A 19,850-nucleotide genomic window follows, 5' to 3' on the forward strand; every position below is an offset into this window, starting at 1 on the left:
AAAGATGGCTCGTGGGTTAGGAATAATATTGCCAGTGAGGCCTGGTGGTGTACGCCTTAAATCCCAGCACTGGGGAGGCAGAGGCAGGAGGATCTTTGTGAGTCTGAGGCCAGCCAGAGACTTTGTCAAAGAAGAAAGAAAGAAAGAAAGAAAGAGAGAGAGAGAGAGAGAGAAAGAGAGAGAGAGAGAGAGAGAGAGAAAGAAAGAAAAGTATGTACTGCTCTTGCAGTTTCTGGTGGTGTCCAGCATGCTCTGCAGGTGGGTCACAACTCCCTGTAATCTGTTCCTGCTCCAGGGAATCCATGCTCCCTCCTGGACTCCTCAGCCATCTGTATTCATGCACACATTCTTACATATTTATAAAAAGGCAAAGGCAGTGGTGTGTACTTACTTGTGAGCCCAGCTCTAGGGAGGCGGAGACAGACAGATTCCCCAGACTCATTGGCTTAGCCAGCCTAGCTCACCTAGTGAGTTCCAGGCCAGCAAAAGACCCTGCCTCAACAATAAAACACACACACACACATACATACACACACCACCACCACCAAAACCAAACCCAAACCAAAAACAGTAACAAACAAAACCTCAAGGTGCAGAGGCCGGAGAGATGGCTCGGCAGGTAAAGGTCAAAATTCTCTGTTCTTGCAGAGCCTCAGTTCAGTTTTTAGCACATGTCACAGTTCACAAGAGCCAGTGACTTCAGCTACAGGGATCTGACATTCTCTTCTGGCTTCTCAGGAAAACTGAATTCACGTGCACCTACACACAGATAAGCATGTATGCATGCGATTCCAAAGATAATAATTAAAATATATTTAAAAGGCAAGGTGGCTGGTGCCTGAGGAATGGACACCCGAGGAGGTTGTCCTCCAACACACACACACACACACACACACACACACACACACACACACACGCACACAGTAGTGCCATCAGTCTCCCATAGTAGTAAGCAGAATAATTTCCGTGTTACTCCGTGGCACCTTAGGCTCTCAGCACCAGCAGGCTCTGATCCCTCCATCTGAGATAAACATTTTCACTAACTTCCCCTTGAATAAAGAAAATAAAGAAAAACATCGTGTGTGTGTTTTAATAGCATGATTGGAGCACTCGGAAGCCAGGACTGGAACATCGAAGGACCGACTGGTGGGGGAGGGGCAGTGGGGGGAGGAGCATACAGCAACCTCAGGCCAGAGCACAGACACAGGTGGTACCATGAGTTCTTGTGGAGCGATCATCTTACAAGAAGCCCCACAGAATCAGAGAACACAGCCAATCCCTTTAGATTCTTCTAAATCACGACGGAGAGGCGGGTAAGAGTTGAGGAGAAAGCAGTGGGAGGGATGGCCCTCCAACATCAGAGGATGGCCCTCTGAGCTTCGTGGTCCAGAAGCTGAGTCTCAGAGGAGCAGACGGTATCAGATCTGTGCAACCTCAGATGTTCATGGTCAAACTGATGAACTGGAAGTAAAGAGAGAGACGAGGCTTAGGAAACCCAGCCTAGCAACCGAGGAGTGGCCTCGGTTTGTGTATGTTGCAAAAACTCTGCTGGTCATCTTGTACAAATATAAGCTTCTGACTCAACACGAAACCATTTATTTAAAATTTAAATTAAAACAGATTGCTGGGCGTGTCGCATACATAATTATTTTATGTATGCGAGCACGTCTGCATGTGTATGCAGACCAGAGCTTGATATCAGGCATCTTCCTCGACATCTTATACTTTGAGACAAAGTCTCTCACTGAACCTGCAGCTCATCAATTGACCACACTGGCTGGCCAGTGAGCTTCAGAGATCCACCTGCCTCAGCCCCCACACAGCACTGGAATTACAGATACATGCCTTCAACTCGGCTTTTTACATGGGCTATGGTGGGGGAGGGGTGGGTTCAGACATGCCTCATGCTTGTGAGGTAGGCACATCTCTCCAGTCAGACAAACCTTGACAAAGGCTAAGAGAACTTTCAGTAGAGGGCAGATAGGACAGAGGGATAAGATGTGTTTTGTCCTTGTGGAGGGGACAGCTTTACAGAGACATCTTGGGCAGTGTAGTGTGAGTTGGGCTTGCTTTTCAGAGAAAGCTGACCCTCTACCATGGTGGAGCTGAAGGGAAGGGAGGCAGGGTTGTGGCTCAGTCTCCTTGTGAGCAAGCAAGCTGCCGAAGCATCTGGAAGCATCTCATTTCTCCCTTCTCGCCAGGCTTGGTCATGTTTATATGGAACGTTCTGTTTCCTCCACACCCTCTTTCTTGGGGATAGCATGAGCAGACCCCAGGGCAATGAAGACACCCACAGTTCACAGGATTACAGCACTGATTATGCTGACTGCCAAGCGGACAGAAACACCAGCCTCTACACTGTTCATACTCTGCTGGGCCCTGGCTAGGGTCTGCTTGGCCATACCTCGTTTATGTTGAGATGGATGAAGTCCTTGTTCTTCACACTGAGAGACTGGAACACCCCTGGTGAGTGGGAGGGAGGAAGCGTCACAGTGGAGCCAGACCCCTGAGTAGGTTTAAAGGCTCCTGGACCACTAGGAAATCTGTGGGTAGCTGCTCCCTCTAGTGGAGATCAGATTCACTGCCTGGCAGGATGGAGACCATTGAAAGGCTTCAATTCCTGACCTGGGTGACCTGAGAAGGGACTGTCTTCTCTGGACTTCAGGTTCCCACCTCCAGAAGAGATACAGCCAAACCTTGATTAGCAAGGTGGAGGAGGGGCTATCCCAGAGCAAGAGAGAGAGAGAGAGAGAGAAAGAGAGAGAGAGAGAGAGAGAGAGAGAGAAAGCGAGAGCACGAAGGAGAGAGACAGAGAGAGACACAGACAGAGAGACTGAGAGACAGAGTGAGAGAGAGACAGACAGACAAAAACAGAGACAGAAAGACAGAGAGAGACAGAGAGAGACAGAAAGAGGGAGAGACAGAGACAGAAAGACAGAGACAGAAAGACAGAGAGAGAACACAAATGCAGCATGGACCTGCTTGGATGCTGAGTCCCTCAAGCAATGGTGACAACATCCTGTCATCACACTGAACACTTCACTATGAACTGGGCATCCCATGGCTGTGCAGGTGTGTAAATTTCTAGGTGTGTAAAATGCATGGCAATTATAGAACCACAAGACACTGGGACATGTTTGTTTGCAGCTGAAGGGACAGTGGAGTGACTGAGCTGCCCTGGACGCATTTGGCCACCCTTCAGGGCTATTTTGGGAGAGAGTGTGACAGTGAACCTCCTCTGTAGAGTACTGCACACAAGCCTTCCATCTCACTTGTATAGCAGACCCTGTTTAAATGGCTGGGTCTGTGTCTGGGGCTTTCAGGGAGAGCAGGCAAAGGACAGAGACTTCTCATTCTGGGTTTTGTGAGGGGACCTGACCTTTCCTCAGTAGGAGGAGCAAAACCTGTCCACTCATAGCCCTTCACAGCCTGTTGGTGTGCAACCACAGGGCTATATTGCATCTCTCAGCTGACCACAGGGCACAGGTGTCTGTGCAGACATCCACAGTGGTCCTCCATGTCCTAGATCTGCCTTCTTTCCCCCAGGTTCTTATGTACTGATCAGTGGTGACTGGAGATCCTGAGCTGGGCACTCCCTACTCCCAGGGGTCCAAGGTCACTCTCCCTCACACTCAGGGCTCCCTGTACACTCACGGCTCGCATTCTCCAGTCGCACCAGGCAGTTGAGGTAGTCATCGAAATCCAGCTGGAGGCTCTCATCTGCATACCTTAGGACGATCAGCTGCAGGAGGTGGCCACTCAGCTGAAAGCCTGCAGAGAGACAGGAGACTCAGCACCTGCCATGGCTGAGCCCAATGGTAAAGCCGACGTCTCTGGGACCTCCAGAGGTGCAGAAGTGAATTATTCCGTGTGCAAAGCCTGTGTGCACGTGTTCATGTGGATGTCCATGTGCAAAAGTGTAGGTGGAGGTCAGAGGTCAAAGACAGCTATCATTCCTCAGGGTCACCCCTCCCCCTCCTTACTGGTCTGGCACTTGCCAAGTAGGCTAGGCTAGCAAATTTTAGGGATCCTCCTGTCTCTGTCTCTCCAGTGCTGAGATTACAAGTACAGGCTAGCATGCCTTACTTATCTTACATGAGCTCTGGGATTGAACCCAGGTCCTTGGGCTAGTGTGGTCATCTCCCCAGTCCACTGGTCGGTCTTTCTTTCTTTCTGTCTGTCTTTCTTTCAAGATTTATTTATTTATTTACTTATTTATTTATTTTATATGAGTACACTGTCGATGTCTTCAGACACCCCAGAAAAGGGCATCAGATCCCATTACAGATGGTTGTGAGCCACCATGTGGTTGCTGGGAATTGAACTCAGGACCTCTGGAAGAGCAGTCAGTGCTCTTAACCACTGAGCCATCTCTCCAGCCCCCAGTGGTATTTCTTAAAGATCCTTAAGATCAGGAGGGGACTGGGGTTGAGGTGGGGACATCCTTTTGAAGATGGGAGGGAGGAGAAGTGAGTGGGATGAGAAACTGTGGGAGGGTGGACCAGGAGGAGGGTAATGACTGGACTGTAAAAAAAAAAAAGTAATCCTTAAGATCCTTTTGTAGATATCTTATTGTACTGTATTTGTAGATATCTTATTTATCTGTATTGTAGATATCTTAGTGTATTGTATCTGTATTGTAGATATCTTATTGTATCTGTACTGTAGATATCTTATTGTATCTGTACTGTAGATATCTTATTGTATCTGTATTGTAGATATCTTATTGTATCTGTATTGTAGATATCTTATTGTATTGTATCTGTATTGTAGATATCTTATTGTATCTGTACTGTAGATATCTTATTGTATCTGTACTGTAGATATCTTATTGTATCTGTATTGTAGATATCTTATTGTATCTGTATTGTAGATATCTTATTGTATTGTATCTGTATTGTAGATATCTTATTGTATCTGTACTGTAGATATCTTATTGTATCTGTACTGTAGATATCTTATTGTATCTGTACTGTAGATATCTTATTGTATCTGTATTGTAGATATCTTATTGTATTGTATCTGTATTGTAGATATCTTATTGTATCTGTACTGTAGATATCTTATTGTATCTGTACTGTAGATATCTTATTGTATCTGTATTGTAGATATCTTATTGTATTGTATCTGTATTGTAGATATCTTATTGTATCTGTACTGTAGATATCTTATTGTATCTGTACTGTAGATATCTTATTGTATCTGTATTGTAGATATCTTATTGTATCTGTATTGTAGATATCTTATTGTATTGTATCTGTATTGTAGATATCTTATTGTATCTGTACTGTAGATATCTTATTGTATCTGTACTGTAGATATCTTATTGTATCTGTACTGTAGATATCTTATTGTATCTGTATTGTAGATATCTTATTGTATTGTATCTGTATTGTAGATATCTTATTGTATCTGTACTGTAGATATCTTATTGTATCTGTACTGTAGATATCTTATTGTATCTGTATTGTAGATATCTTATTGTATCTGTACTGTAGATATCTTATTGTATCTGTACTGTAGATATCTTATTGTATCTGTATTGTAGATATCTTATTGTATTGTATCTGTATTGTAGATATCTTATTGTATCTGTACTGTAGATATCTTATTGTATCTGTATTGTAGATATCTTATTGTATCTGTATTGTAGATATTTTATTGTATTGTATCTGTATTGTAAATATCTTATTGTATCTGTACTGTAGATATCTTATTGTATCTGTACTGTAGGTATCTTATTGTATCTGTATTGTAGATATCTCCTAAGGGACTGGGCCCTCAGTGAGGGTTGCTGTGTAGGGGCTCATTCCTTACATCATGCTTGAGCTGTGCACACCGGGGGCCAGTGTGGCCCTGGACATGGCCTGGCCACCACGGGCCAAGGCTCCTCTTCTTCAGCCTTCATTTTCCATATTTGTCAGTGTGGTGATTTAAATATGCTTGGCCCAGGAAGTGGCATTATTTGGAGGTGTGACCTTGTTGAAGTATGTGTGGCTTTGTTGGAGGAAGTGTATCACTGTGGGCATGGGCGTTAAGACCTTTGTCCTAGCTGCCTGGAAGTCAGTCTTCTCTCCTGTCTGTCTTCGGAACAAGATGTAGAACTCTCAGCTCCTCCTGCACCATGCCTGCCTGGATGCTGCCATGCTCCCACCTTGATGATAATGGACTGAACCTCTGAACCTGTAAGCCAGCCCCAATTAAATGTTGTCCTTTATAAGAGTTGCTTTGGTCATGGTGTCTCTTCACAGCAATGGAAACCCTAACTAAGACACTCAGATGGTTTGGATGAGTGGGAATTTCATCTGGGTCTGGCTTTCATCACTCTGCGTCCCAATCCGTGGTTTGGAGGTGGTATTCTGTCCCTACGTTAACTCTGAGTGCATATCTGTCCACATGTTAACAGGAGCATTTGGAAGTGCAGCAGGGGTCTTCCCACTCATTCCTCCAGTTTCACCAGAGGTGGAGGCTGGTCCGGCTCAGGGCACTGTCTCTGGAGTACGCACATCATGCCTGGCCTCAGCCATTCCTAAACCCGGACAGCTGCATCCATGGGACCAAGGAACGTGAGCCACTCCTCCCATATCAACTTAGGACTGCAAAGGCTCGGTACTTCCCTGCTCAATTTATTCTGTCCTGGAAAATGGGGTCACAAGACCCTAAGAGAATCAGGCACTGTCTGATGTTTATGACACTGCTCTTCACAAAGGGCCTGAGGTGTCACGCTGCGTTGTGCCTTCTGCTGTGGACAGCGGAAAATGACTGTTTAGAACTCCGCATGGTGGGCCAACCTCAGTCGCCATTGAGCCCAGTTCAGGTTTTTGATGTTGATTCTCTTCCTGTACCTTCTCCCCTCCCCCATTTCCCCTTGCACCTCCCCCTCCCCACTGGGACTCCTCTCCCCATGCCTGTCACGTGTCCACTTGGCCTCCACAGCATCCTTGTTTCCTCCTCTTTCTCACGGTCTTTCTGGCTTTACAGCTTGTTGCCCCACTTACATACAAACATGGAAGCGGCAGCCGGAATACACATCTGACTTGTCTCTTTACCTGCAGCTTTCAGTGCCGTCCGCAACTCATAGGAAGACATGGTGCCAGACTTGTCCACATCGAACCGGAGAAACAGGTCCTGCAGCCAGGGGGTAGAGCATTGAGAAGTCAAAGCCCAGGGACCAATGATAGTTGGCGGCTACCCAGGGGTGACAGCTGCCTTCTAAACAAACAAGGTTGGACCCAGACCTTTCTCTTCCCTTCCTTTCCTTTCCTCTTTCTCCTTCTTCTTCTTCTTCTTCTTCTTCTTCTTCTTCTTCTTCTTCTTCTTCTTCTTCTTCTTCTTCTTCTTCTTCTTCTTCTTCTTCTTCTCTCTCTTTTTTTCTCTCTCTCTCTCCCTCCTTCCTTCCTTCCTTCCTTCCTTCCTTCCTTCCTTTCTTCCTTCTTTTCCTCTCTGACAGGGTCTCATGTAGCCCAGTCTAGCCTCCAGCTCTCTAAGTAGCAGAGGGTTACCTTAAACTTCTGATCCGTTTGCCCCTACAAAGATGAGAGTCCTTGGTCCTTGAGTGTGGGGATTATGGATGTGCCTCACCATGACTAGTCTCACACTGGGGATCAGCCCCAGGGTTTCACGCATGCTATGTAAGCACGCTACCAACTTAGCCACACCTCCAGCCCACAGGCCCTCTTTTCTTCCCTGTGGTGCTGAGGAGTTTGGGTCTCACACTGTAGCTCTACTTCCACCCATAGGTCCACTCCTTCCCTTCTGGCTGGAAGCACCGTGGTACCTCTGCCTGCATCAGGACTCACTGTGGTTCCTTGACTCCCTCCCAACAGCACTCAGCCTGTAGCCTAGGTCTTTGCCTGGCTCTGCTGGGCGTCTGAGCCAGATCACATACCATCCAGTGCTTCAGCTTATCCCAGAAGACCCGAAACTCTTCAAACTCCAGCTTCCCGTTGCCATTGGTCTGACCACAGGAGCTAAGGGTCTTTCAACTCGAAATCCTTGTAGGAACTCAGCTCTGGGATCACAGGAGGAGGCCAGGGCTGTGTGGTGTAACAGATTTGGGGCCCTGGGAGAATAACCTGGAGACAGAACCTCTGAGGAGGGCAAATGGAAGGCAATATGGGGCACCTGAATATTTACAAGGCCAGAAAGCAGAGTCATCATTCCCTTAGGGGAAACCCCAGATCCATTCAGAAACCCTCTACTGCATCGTCCTGGCTCTGTTAATCCTGACCCAACCCTAGTTAGGTTGACAAAGCCTCCCTCTTCTTAGAGCTATAGTGCCAGTCCCAGGAGAGTGAGTCCCAAAGGACTCCTCTGCCCAGAGGGACCTGTGCACCTGCTGGAAGGATACATCCATCAGAGAGATGATGTTTCTGCAGGACAGCAGGCTCAGCCTCTTGAACTTGAGGGCCGTTTCTGCAATTACATAGGTGTGGTCAATGACCCTGATAAGACAAACCTATCTTCCTTTCTTCTAGGAGCCCAGTAGTGTAGGCAGATCAGGCTTTCTGGGACCGTGACGTGGACACTGCCTTAGGATGTTGAGAGCAGGGGCTGGACTTCCAGAAGGAAAGTTTGCAATCTGTTCAGAAAGCCTTAGGGATGGGCTGTTCCCATATATTTACTTTAGCATTAGGCATCCCAAGATTTTACCATGTCTGCTTATTAAAGATTCGTTTTCCTTTAACTGGCATGTATGTGGTTCGTTTGCATATGTGTATGCTCAGGTGCCTGAAGGTCCCTGCAGAGGCCAGAAAGGGGCATCAGATCCCCCAGAGCTGGAGTTATAGGAGATTATGAACAGGCCAACTCTGGTCGCTGGGAACCCAAGTCTGGTCCTCTGCAAGAGCAGCAAGTGCCCTTAACCACTGAACCATCTCTCCAGTCCAATCATCATCCTGGTTATAACTGCAAATATTATTTAGAAATTATGCCAGGCAGTGGTCATAATACTCATAATTCTGCACTTGGGAGGCAGAGGCAGAAGGATCTGAAGCCAGCCTGGATTACAGAACAACTTTTAGGATAGCCAGGGCTACACAAAGAAGACCTGTCTCAAAAGAGAGAGAGAGAGAGAGAGAGAGAGAGAGAGAGAGAGAGAGAGAGAGAGAGAGAGAGAATTATATAAATGGCTAGTCAAGAATATTAACATGATAGATTACAACCACACAATATTCCACTATTTCCCAAGTGCACTTTAATGACCAGCTCCTAAAGTTCAATGGGCGGGATTTTAAATTACTAAAGAGATAAATGTGGCAGTGCATGCTTATAATCCCAACACTATGGAGGCAGAGGCAGAGGCCAGCCTGGTCTACAGCGTAGCAAGCTCCAGGCTAGCCCAAGCCCAAGTGAGACCTGGTTTCAAACAAAACAAATAGTAACCCCTCCCCCCAAACTGCCAAAGAAATTTGATATTCATATCCATCTGGTGGAACCTCAAAAACACTGTGGTAGCTGGGTGTACCACATGCCTGTAATCTTAACACTCAAGATTTTGGGGCTGGAAGAATATAAATTTGAGGCCAGTCTAGGTAGGTATTTAGCCAGACTCTGTCTCAACAAATAAAACCAAGGGCTAGGGAGGTGGCGTCATCAATGGAGTGCCTGTCTCATAAGCATGAAGACCTGCACTCAGTCCTCCAGAAAACAGAAAAAGCTGGAGCACTGGCTTGGACTTTGATCTCAGCACTGAGGATCTGGGATCTGGGAACTCACTGGCTGGCCAGGCTAGTTTACTTGGTGAGTCCCAGGTCTGTTCAAACATACAAAACAAGGCCAATGGCCCGAGGAGCCATATCTGAAATTGTACTCTGGCTCTACATGTCAGTGCATACCTGTACATGTGAACAACACAAACATGCACACACACTCGAACTCACACACACTCACACACACTAACACACACACACACATACAGACACACACTCACACACACATACACACACTCATGCAAACTCACATACACACACTAACATACACACTCACACACACATACACACACTCATGCAAACTCACACACACACATATAATCACTCTCATACACTCACATACACACCCCCACACACTCACACATACACACTCACACATTCACATATTACATACATACACACACTCACTCTTACACACACACACACAGTAGTGCAAACTCACACTCACACTTACTGACACACACATACACTAAACAGTATGCTACTATAAGAATCCAGTAACAACTACATGATGTATGATCCTTTGATATAAAATGTCCAGTATAGTAAGTCTGAGGCAGAAAGCAGATGAGAGGCTCCCAGAAGCTGGGGAGAATGGACTAGGAAGTGACTGCTGTGGTAAAAATGGACCTTGTATACACATGCAAACACAGATACATGTACACATATGAGAACACAAATATGTATACACAAGTGCACACAGACAGCACAGGCAACACACACATACACATGTGTACACACATTCACATCTGCAGAGCACAGACCACACACACACAATGACAGTGGTTTCTTGGGGGTGATGAGGTGCAATGATTTTTATCTTTGCCACTAGCTTTTCTGTAGAAAAGTCTATAGAACACTCTACGGGAAGCTGCATCCGTGTCGCAGTTAGGAACTAAGCAATGAGACCAGATTCAACGGTCTGCATACACATGGACGTCAGCCACGGTGAGCAAGGAGCAGAGCCTGGGAGAGCCCTGACAGGGTGGTCACTCCTCCTCTCCAGGGAGCCCTGTCCCCATGGGAAGACACTTACTCTTCTGCAGAACAGCATTTAGAACACGTTCAAGGTCCTCTGCCGACACCTCCATGTCCTGTGGAGCGGAGACAATCGCTCTTTATGATCCTTGACAATTGGCTTGGGGAGAGAATGGCCCCAGGGACGCTGTGCTGGGAGCTGAGTTCACCTCCATGGTAACTGCAACCCATTGGTTTCTCAGGAAATGGCCAGCCACCCCAGGGGAGATAGCAACCTGGAAAGACTCAGGAAAGGGTAAAACAAGCTGACCATTCCCATAAAGATGCAATATTCTCTGAGAATACTTCAAAAAGGTGCCAGAGACTTTTAAAGAGTCAGAAGACCTTTGGAGAGCAAGCAGGTCCTCGTACCTCTCCACAGGAGGACCCAGAGAACCAAAAAGACTTCACATATTGGGGTCTCACCTGCTAGTCAAGACAGAAGACCTAAGACACGGTTAACCACGACCTAACCATGACACGGTTAATTTAAAACCTCTAGGGGTGAATCTTGGAATCCTCAGTGTAATATACTCACCAGCCCTAGTGTCCACAGAGCAAAAGGTGGTGAGAGATACACTCAGGCCTTACCAGGGCCATGGAAGAGAGCCCACAGTTGTAGGATGTCCAGGCAGTTCAGTGTGTGTGTGTGTGTGTGTGGTTTGTCAGGGGTATACATATCTGTGTGTATGGTTTGTGTGTGGTGTGTGTGGTTTGTGTGTGTGTGGTGTGTGGTTTGTGTGTGTGTGGTGTGTATGTGTGTGTAGTTTGTGTGTGTATGAAGTGTGTGTGTGGTTTGTGTGTGTTTATGATGTGTGTGTTTATAGTGTGTATGGTTTGTGGGTGGTGTGTGGTTTGTAGGTATATGGAGTGTGTGTGTGGTTTGTGTGTGTGGTGTGTGTATGTGTGGTGTATGTATCTGCATGTGTTGTGTGTTATGTGTGTGGTTTGTGTATGTGTGGTGTGTGTGTGCCTGTGTGTATGTAGGTCAGAGGTCAGCTTTGTGGAGTTGGTTCTGTCCTTCACCTTTACCTGGGTTCTGAGGACCAAACCAATGTCACCAGGCTTGCATGGCAAGCACTTACACTCACTGAGCCATCTTGCCTTGTTTAGTTTTTAAAGACCAGGTCTCACTGGGTAGCCCAGGCTAGCTAGCCTGATATTCACTGCAAATCTTCCTGTCTCAGCTTTTACACTCACTGAGCCATCTTGCCTTGTTTAGTTTTTAAAGACCAGGTCTCACTGGGTAGCCCAGGCTAGCCTGATATTCACTGCAAATCTTCCTGTCTCAGCTTCCCTGGTGAGAGGCCCGAGCCCCCACACCCAGCTACCTGAGTGGTTTTTATGCACAAGGAGGGCTGGCTAGCGCCTCTGTACACCTGGGGGTTGAACCAACCCATGTGAACTTGGTCACAGTTGGCATGATTTTGACATATGCCAGCTGACTCTACTGCTGAAGCTTCCAGGCCTGGGGAGTGGGTCCTCACAGTGCCTCCCTGAGTAGTATTTTAGTCTAGTAGAGCATTTTATTGGCTGTGATTTGGAGCTGTAGATTTTGGCCCATTTATAAACTGCGGCCCTAGGGGGCAGCACGGAGCAGCAGGCTCTTCCCAAGCAGGTTTGCTCCCCATTAAGGCTTTCTGATCTACAGCAAGGATCTTTGGGTCAGTTCTGAGCTCATCTGAGTAACCCTAACCTTGGCCCCACCCTAACCTTAGCCCCACCCCTAACTTTAGCCCCACCCCTAACCTTAGCCCCACCCCTAACCTTAGCCCCACCCCTAACCTTAGTCCCATTCCTAACCTTAGCCCCACCTCTAACTTTAGCCCCACCCCTAACCTTAGCCCCACCCCTAACAGGGGTGAATTGATTGACACTTGACCCCAAGTTGGTGCTCAGGCTCTCAGGGACCAGAGCTGGCTTTACAAGACAATTAGGGCTTGGGGAGGTGCTGTTGTTCATGGTCACTGTCCTCTGCTGGGAAGCCTGAGCAGGCCCTCAGTCAGCGCAGGGGTGGAGGTCGGAGGAGACCAAGGGAGCTGCGTCCTACCTCGCCAGCAATTCGACGGAACAGGTCCCGGAACTGGCGCTCCTCTTCCGTTTCCTCCTCCTGTGGAGTCGGCTTAGGAAGCTGAAAGAGCCAAACAAGGATGTGTAAAAGGGCAGAGAAGGGCTCACAGAGAGAAATCTGACACATGCTTTCTCGCATACATAACAGAAGAGAAGAGCCCACACTGGACACATGCTGTCCCTGAAGGAAAAGCGAGCAGAGGTCTTCGCTAGCACGTGGGAGGCCATGCCCGGTTCAGTTCCCACACAACAGAAGGAAGGAACCGGAAATCCCCTGCACAGAACAGGCTGGCCAGCAGCAAGCTGCTCCGGAGATTTTCACTGGGGGGCGGGGGGTGTCTTCCAGTCACACGGACAGAGGTGGCCTGCCAGGCTCACTCGGCATCTCCTGATGTCTGAGAGCTAGATGAGCAACTTGGTTTCATCTTGGGGACGTGAAGTTCAGCTTGAGTGACCACATGTCAGTTGGCCAGAGTGGGAACTCCGTCACCTGACGTGGATGAGAAGGTTAGGCGTGCTTGTGGCCTGACAGGGAGCTTGTCACACGGCTGCCATGCTCCAGCCTCATCTCCTGATCCATTGTCTCTCTTGATAGAGCGTCGCCTACCAAGAGTCTGTCTCCAGCACTCAGAGCAGGCAGACGGCTCAGTACAACAGGCGGTCTGCTTTGCTGTAGATTTTGGCCCATTTATCAACTGCGGCCCTAGGGGGCAGCACGGAGCAGCAGGCTCTTCCCAAGCAGGTTTGCTCTGCCCAGGAAGTTCTGACTGTTTCAGAAGCACTGAGCGTGTCTCCCCCGCTCCTCAGATATTAAACATTCATTATACAGCTTTGGATTTCACAATGGCATTTTGATTCAAGCATATTATATAGTCTTTTGACCTTATTAATTCCTCCGCTCTAAAGGCTAGACCCCTTCCTCTTTCCGGTTAGCCCCACTTCTAACTTCATGACATATCTACATCACATAGGCATATGCACGTCTATAGATAGATCTTAAACACATGTTAAAGATCTCACAGCCCCGCTCAATGAGTCCTGTGTTTCCCAAATCAGTCTACCTCGTTTTTCTTTTCTTCTTCCTCTCTTCTTCCATTCCCCTCCTCTTCCTTTCTTCCTTTTTTCCTTTATTTTCCTTTTTTGGAGGTGTGTATATTTTGAGACAGAGTTTCATAATCCCAACCAAGTAGGTCTTAAGTTCACCCAGTAGCCAAGACTGACCTAGCTGATCCTCCTGCCCCCACTTCCAATGTGCAGGAATTACAAGTGTGGTCCACCTTGGTTATCTTCTTAAATAAAGTAAATGTGAAGATATTTCACTGCCTTCACAATTAGCAAGGGTCTCTTGGGGGGAGAGGGAAGCCCAAAGAAAGATGGCACCCAACAGAACGTTATTCCAAGAACTCACCCGGCCACTGCCCAGCCCCGTGGTTTGTGTGGGATGAGAAGCAGAAGCTACAGGGTCCAGGTTAGAGTCAACCAGGGGGCTTACCAGGCAGGCTATGAGCAATCATCTCCTGAATTTCCCCCCTTTCATTTTTTTTCAAGGAAGGTTTTTTTCTGTGTAACTCTAGCTGTCCTGGCACTCACACTATAGACCAGGCTGGCCTTGAGCTTATAGAGATCCACCTGCCTCTGCCTCCCAAGTGCTGAGATTAAAGGTAGGAGCAGCCACTGCCCATCGCTGAATTCAATTTTGAATTGGTTTGAAGAAGAGTTCTAGAACGTTCAGCTGAACCCCACCCCCTATAGCCACGGCAGAGGACTCACCTCAGGAAGGTCAATGTCTATGTTCTCGTCCAGATCCCTGCAGTGGTAGAAAGCACACAGCCTCAGATGTAGATGTGCACCTCACTGGACTAGAGCTACAGAAAGGGTCTTGCCTGTCAGAACCTGATCAGTGTCCTTCATTCACCCCCCCCCCTTGCATCAATATCACCCCCAGCATTTCAACCCTGTTCAGTGTGCCAGAGAGAGAGAGACTGTCATGGTCCTAACCCAAGGAAGCTTGCAATCCAGAGCTTAAAAGCCAGAGGATATATTAGTGCCCCTCTTTTCCTGATGCACTCTGAGGAGGGTGCCCCAGGTGGTCTGTGGAATAATGGCATCTCTAAACCCATAAGCTCTGCCTCCAGAGGAGATGGGTGATGATGCTGCCAGCCAGTGATCACCCTTCTTGGGTTGGGTCCTGAATTGCACAGAAGGATCCAGCCTGCTGAACAGCAGCCTTTATCTCTCTCTGCTTCTTGGCTACACACGCGCCATGATCAGACGCTTCAAGCTTCTGCTGTCTTGACTCCCCCACCAACATGTCACACGCCTGAATTATTAGCTAAAAATAAAACTTCAAATTGCTCTAGCCAGGACATTTTATCACAGCAACAGGGAAAGTAACCAAGACACCATCCCCTCCCTCATCCTTCCCTGGACACATGACATTATCCCTCCAGAAATACTGATGGTTAGGAGCCCGCTCGAGAGTCACACCAACAGACTCAGCTTGGTATGTCCCCTCGGAAGCAGACACAGTGCTGGCTTGGGCCCTGCTTCATAGCCGGACCATCAGGGCTCAACTTTCAGTCCTCTGATGGGATAGAAAAGCAAGAGGCCTAGGGTTGGCTGTTGCAAGATATTTGATTACACTGTGAACCCCAAGGCTGTGTTATTTATTGGAAATACCTGTTTCTAGTTGTAGGATGGCTCAGCCTTAGCTGAGCCTTTAATCCCAAGAGCTTTCTGTTTTTGTTTTTTGTTTTTGTAAACAAGATTAAATAAAGTTAACCATAGGTTAAGAGGCAGAGCAAGTGACCAGTAACAGGGAGAGAATATAGAAAAAGCCATAGAGAGTAAGAGGAAGTCAGGAGGGCAAACGGAGAGACGCACAGGAAGTGGAAGGGAGGGACATTCAGTTTGAAGGGTTTTTGAGACAGCACGGAGGAGAGAGCCTTGCTTTTCCTTTTGGGACATCAGCTGAGGAGGATGCTGGATGCTTTCCCTGCCTCTCTGAGCTAGCATCGACCTCCCAAGTCTTTATTGGTAAAATCAAGCATTTGAGATTTTGATGAGGACAACAGGTGGTGTCACCTGGCTCTGTTTTGTACTGGCCACTCACAGGATAGGGTCATCTTGGACTTATCTAGGTGTTCTGTGAGAATGGATGCTGAGGGATCCATGCTTGACCCATGTCAGCATCCAGGGGAACGCGGGAGAAATGTGAAAGCTTCATTGCTTCTGTTGGTGGTGCCTGCATTGAGAACTCACTCCAACCACGGTTCACAACCGGGGCCCCCTCATTTACCCACCGCCAGTCCTGTTCTGCTTCACTACACAGAAGGTAAAGGCAGAGTGGGTAGCCTCTTGAGAGATCTGTGCATGGTCTCTTCTTGGGCTGTATCTGGAATTCTCAGTGGTTTTCAACCTTCCTAATGCTGCAACCCTTTAACACAGTTCCTCATGTTGTGGTGGCTCACAACCATAAGATTATTTTGTTGCTACTTTATAACTGTAACTTTGCTATTGTTATGATTTATGTTTTCTAGTGGTCTTAGGTGACCCCTGTGAAAGGGTCATTCAAGCCCCAAAGGGGTCGTGACCCACAGGTTGAGAACCCCTGCTCTAGCTGTTCTCCCCCTCCCCCCAGATTAAAGAGTGAGTTCTTATATCACGAACCATTTCCCCTGCGCCACACACAAGGTCACTGACCACAGTGAAAAGTGTTAGCAATAGGAGAAGTTCATTTTAAAAGACCTTATTTAACACTCCATGGCGGGAGGTGGCAGTGTGAAATGGTTCACACCCATCAGGGAGCTGAAAGATGGTGTGATTCTGGAAACTTCCAACAGTCACCTCCCCATCTCGTGAGTAAGCATGCCCAGCATCGCCGTATGAACCCCTGATTCTAGAAGCTTCTTAAGAGTCAGGTCTGAGAAATGAAGAGCTACGTCCAAGAGGCCGAGTGAGCAGGACTCCAGGAGCAGATGGGTCGTTGCTGGTGTGCTGGAGAAGGGCTCTGAAGAGCTCGGGGATGCAGGTCTCCCCATTTTACTTCCTGAGCAGGTGATGGGAGGGATGGATGCGGTTCCAGCTCTGCTAGACTCCCCAGTGGCCTAATTGGAGTATGGTACACACTGAGGAAGAAGGGCTCTGTATCCCCCACATCTTACCGAGTGACAGCTGTCTTCTCAGAGAAGATTCTCAGGCAGAAGTCAGCCTCCTGGTGCGGCTCAAAGGTGCTGGGGATGAGAATATAGTCTCCCGGGGGCAGCTGGAAGCGGCCTGAGACTTCTCTCAAATTGATGAATGTCTTGCTTCTGGCCAGGGAGGCATTGTACCTGAAAAAATCCTTATTCAGGTGTTCGTCCTTGTCTGGGCACTGCAAGGGAAAGCAGGGTTCGTCAGGGAGACATGACTCTCTTCTTCATGCTCAGTTGGACAAGTGCTTATTGATCATGACACTGGGTCCAGAAGCCACAGGGAACTCACAGCCATTGCACAGATGCTGAGAACAGCAGGTCCCCTACCTGGTAAATGGCATAGCCAATGGTCAGCATGTTGGCGCCAAACCTCTTGAGCTTCCTGCGGTCTTTCTGCATCAAGGCTGCCAGGAAAGTGCAGCCCTCCTGGCCCTCGTCCCTCTCAGTCAGGGACAGCTTTATCTGCGGGTTGGTCCAGAAGGTGTCTGCCGTTTGAAAGGGGGGGGGGTGCATGTATTACTATCACTTCCTTCAAAATAAAAAATCAGAGCTCAGATGGCAAGATGCTTGCTGTGCTGGCATGTGAGTTTGGTTCCCCAGAATCTACCCTCCATCCCCACAACCAATAAAACAAAACAAAACCAAAACAAACAAAATGGCTCAGTAGAGAAAGGCATTTTCTGTAGAGGCTGATGACCTGGGACCTATAAGGTAGAGGCAGAAAGCCAACTCCCAGCAGCTGTCCCCTAACCTCCACTGGTGAACGCTGGAATGCATAAACACACACACACACACACACACACACACACACACACACGCATGCACTGAATAAACATGGTCAATGGAAACACGAGGTCTCACAACGTATTTAGTGTTGGGGATGGGGACCCAGGCAGTCTGGTTCTGGTTCTCACTGGCTAGCCAGCCTAGCTGACTTGGCAGACTCCTGGCCAATGAAAGACCCTGTCTCAAAAACAAGGAGGGTGACATTGAGGAATGATGGCCGAGGTTTTCTTTTGTTGCTACACTCGTATGAACACAGGAGAGAAAAAAAAATCAAAATAAAATGTATGAGCACACCTACCTAACACCAATACAAAGAAAAAAGTTACAAGATCTGAAAGTTTTGGGACACACACTCTCTCCCTGGCACCTTGGATTGTTTCTGATCCTGAAAAGGTGGTCTCTTCCCTCCCTTTTCCCATCAGCTCTCTTGCCTGCTTCTTTTACAACAACCAGTCAAGCCCCTGCCTCGAACTTCCGCTAACTTTTCGGCCATCACCCACACAGCCTTCAAAGACTCCTTCGCCTGCTCCACCTCTCTGAGGTACTGTTGGACAACAGATTCTCTTTCCCACTAACCTGGTGTGACTTGTCACTTACCTTATGTATGTCACCTGAACCTTACAACAAAGCATTTCCTGAGCACCTCCTACCAGCTTCCTGCCTAAGACTCAGCCGTTGTCTCCCTGTTCATCCTGACTTTGCTATCCAGCTCCACACACACTTCCCCTTCCATGTCCCCAAACAATGGATATGGGAATAGGAGAGAGAAGGATAGAGAGGCCACCTACCGAGGAAGTTGCGACAGCCACCAGCTGTGGAGCCACGAACCCAGCTTCCTTGGTGGATGGTCACCTCCCACCTGTGGAGGGCGTTGTCCTCCAGGGCATCAGGTGTGAGGTTGCAGATATCCACTTTGTCAAAATGGGTCTTGAAGTCCTCGAACGCCATCCTGAGACAGAGGGGAGGATGGGTGAGTCACAGTGTCATGGCGATGGCACTAAACCCTCTAACCCTCAGGGGTCCCTCCCAGGTGGATGGAGACAGGGAGAAGGAGAAAGAAGGAGGACGGAGGGGGATGAGGAAGGAAAGGGAAAAAGGATGGTGGGTGTTACCCCATGCACCCCAATTTCAAACAAAAATGGAAAGGATTACACTACCAGAATTCCCCATCATCAAGGGTGGTGTGACCCAGGCGCTTCTGCTCCTCCAGGTTTACAGAGCGCCACTCAAGAGAGCTGAGAGAAGACAGCCACAATTCAGCCTGGGCTCTCCACCTCCCCCAGAGACACCCTAACTAGATATGCATGGTGTGGGGCTCATACCCTCTTTAGCAAGGTTCACTGGGCCCAGGAACATGAGGCCAGCTCATCACTGGCTCCAACAAGATGGTGGCTAGGAAGGGCTGTTGATAAGCAGTCCCTTCATAGGTCATTATGGGACAGACATAAGGAGCTGAACATAGTAGCCCAGCTGGAGGTCACAGTTCACGAATGTCCCTAACTCACAGCTTGCCTGTGGCCTGGAGCATGCCAAGGTCCTTCTGATTTAAAAATTGGCACTTGGGTGATGCTTCTAATCCTTGTGGTAGCCATTTGAAATACTGACTGCCCTGTTTATGTGACCAGAAGCTCAGGAAGGGTCTGCCATGGGTGAGTCCAAATTCATGTCCCAACCTGAAGGTTCAAGTAGGCCTAGCACTCACTCTCAGGAAGAGCTATCAAGGAGAAATGCTGACACCCTTGCAGGCTTAAGCTTGGCATTCCAGTTTCAGTGTTGTGTGCTGTGATTTCTTTGCTGCCTTCTGATCCAGCAGTCTTCTGGGTAGGTTCTAGAAGCCCCAGGGGGTGCTAAATCCATGAGGACAGAGTCCTGTTCATCTTTTCTTATATATTCACAGATAGTGAAGTTTGGTTTATAGACACACAGGAAGAGCTTAGCAGTAATGCTTACTGAAGTGGGACAATCAGAGCAACAGTGTGACAAAAGTTATATGAATGTGTTATCTGTAATCTATTTACTCTCTATTACCTATCATTCATATCATCTATCTATATCCTTGTATGATATATTCATC

At 47.9% G+C, this 19,850-nt stretch overlaps 1 protein-coding gene across 2 annotated transcripts in view; it reads right to left on the minus strand.

Moving 5' to 3' along the window:
* Positions 1 to 1,076: 1,076 nt before the first annotated feature.
* Positions 1,077 to 19,850, minus strand: part of LOC117701977 (calpain-9-like) — a 40,383-nt gene continuing 21,609 nt past the window's right edge. The window contains exons 8-20 of one of the 2 annotated variants that reach the window (XM_076706348.1): positions 18,934 to 19,011; positions 18,565 to 18,725; positions 17,318 to 17,475; positions 16,961 to 17,169; positions 14,568 to 14,604; positions 12,778 to 12,858; positions 10,747 to 10,804; positions 8,351 to 8,415; positions 7,889 to 7,957; positions 7,050 to 7,128; positions 3,654 to 3,771; positions 2,405 to 2,461; positions 1,077 to 1,461 (exon numbers count right to left, since the gene is read on the minus strand). In XM_076706348.1, the coding sequence (XP_076562463.1) occupies positions 2,440 to 2,461; positions 3,654 to 3,771; positions 7,050 to 7,128; positions 7,889 to 7,957; positions 8,351 to 8,415; positions 10,747 to 10,804; positions 12,778 to 12,858; positions 14,568 to 14,604; positions 16,961 to 17,169; positions 17,318 to 17,475; positions 18,565 to 18,725; positions 18,934 to 19,011 (1,135 nt within the window). In that variant the 3' untranslated portion in view covers positions 1,077 to 1,461; positions 2,405 to 2,439. Of the gene's footprint in view, positions 1,462 to 2,404; positions 2,462 to 3,653; positions 3,772 to 7,049; positions 7,129 to 7,888; positions 7,958 to 8,350; positions 8,416 to 8,822; positions 9,050 to 10,746; positions 10,805 to 12,777; positions 12,859 to 14,567; positions 14,605 to 16,960; positions 17,170 to 17,317; positions 17,476 to 18,564; positions 18,726 to 18,933; positions 19,012 to 19,850 lie in introns of those variants that run through there. The other variant, XM_076706349.1, reaches the window with a different exon arrangement.

The sequence above is a fragment of the Arvicanthis niloticus genome, unplaced genomic scaffold (assembly GCF_011762505.2).
Source record: "Arvicanthis niloticus isolate mArvNil1 unplaced genomic scaffold, mArvNil1.pat.X pat_scaffold_363_arrow_ctg1, whole genome shotgun sequence".
NCBI classification, from domain to species: domain Eukaryota; kingdom Metazoa; phylum Chordata; class Mammalia; order Rodentia; family Muridae; genus Arvicanthis; species Arvicanthis niloticus.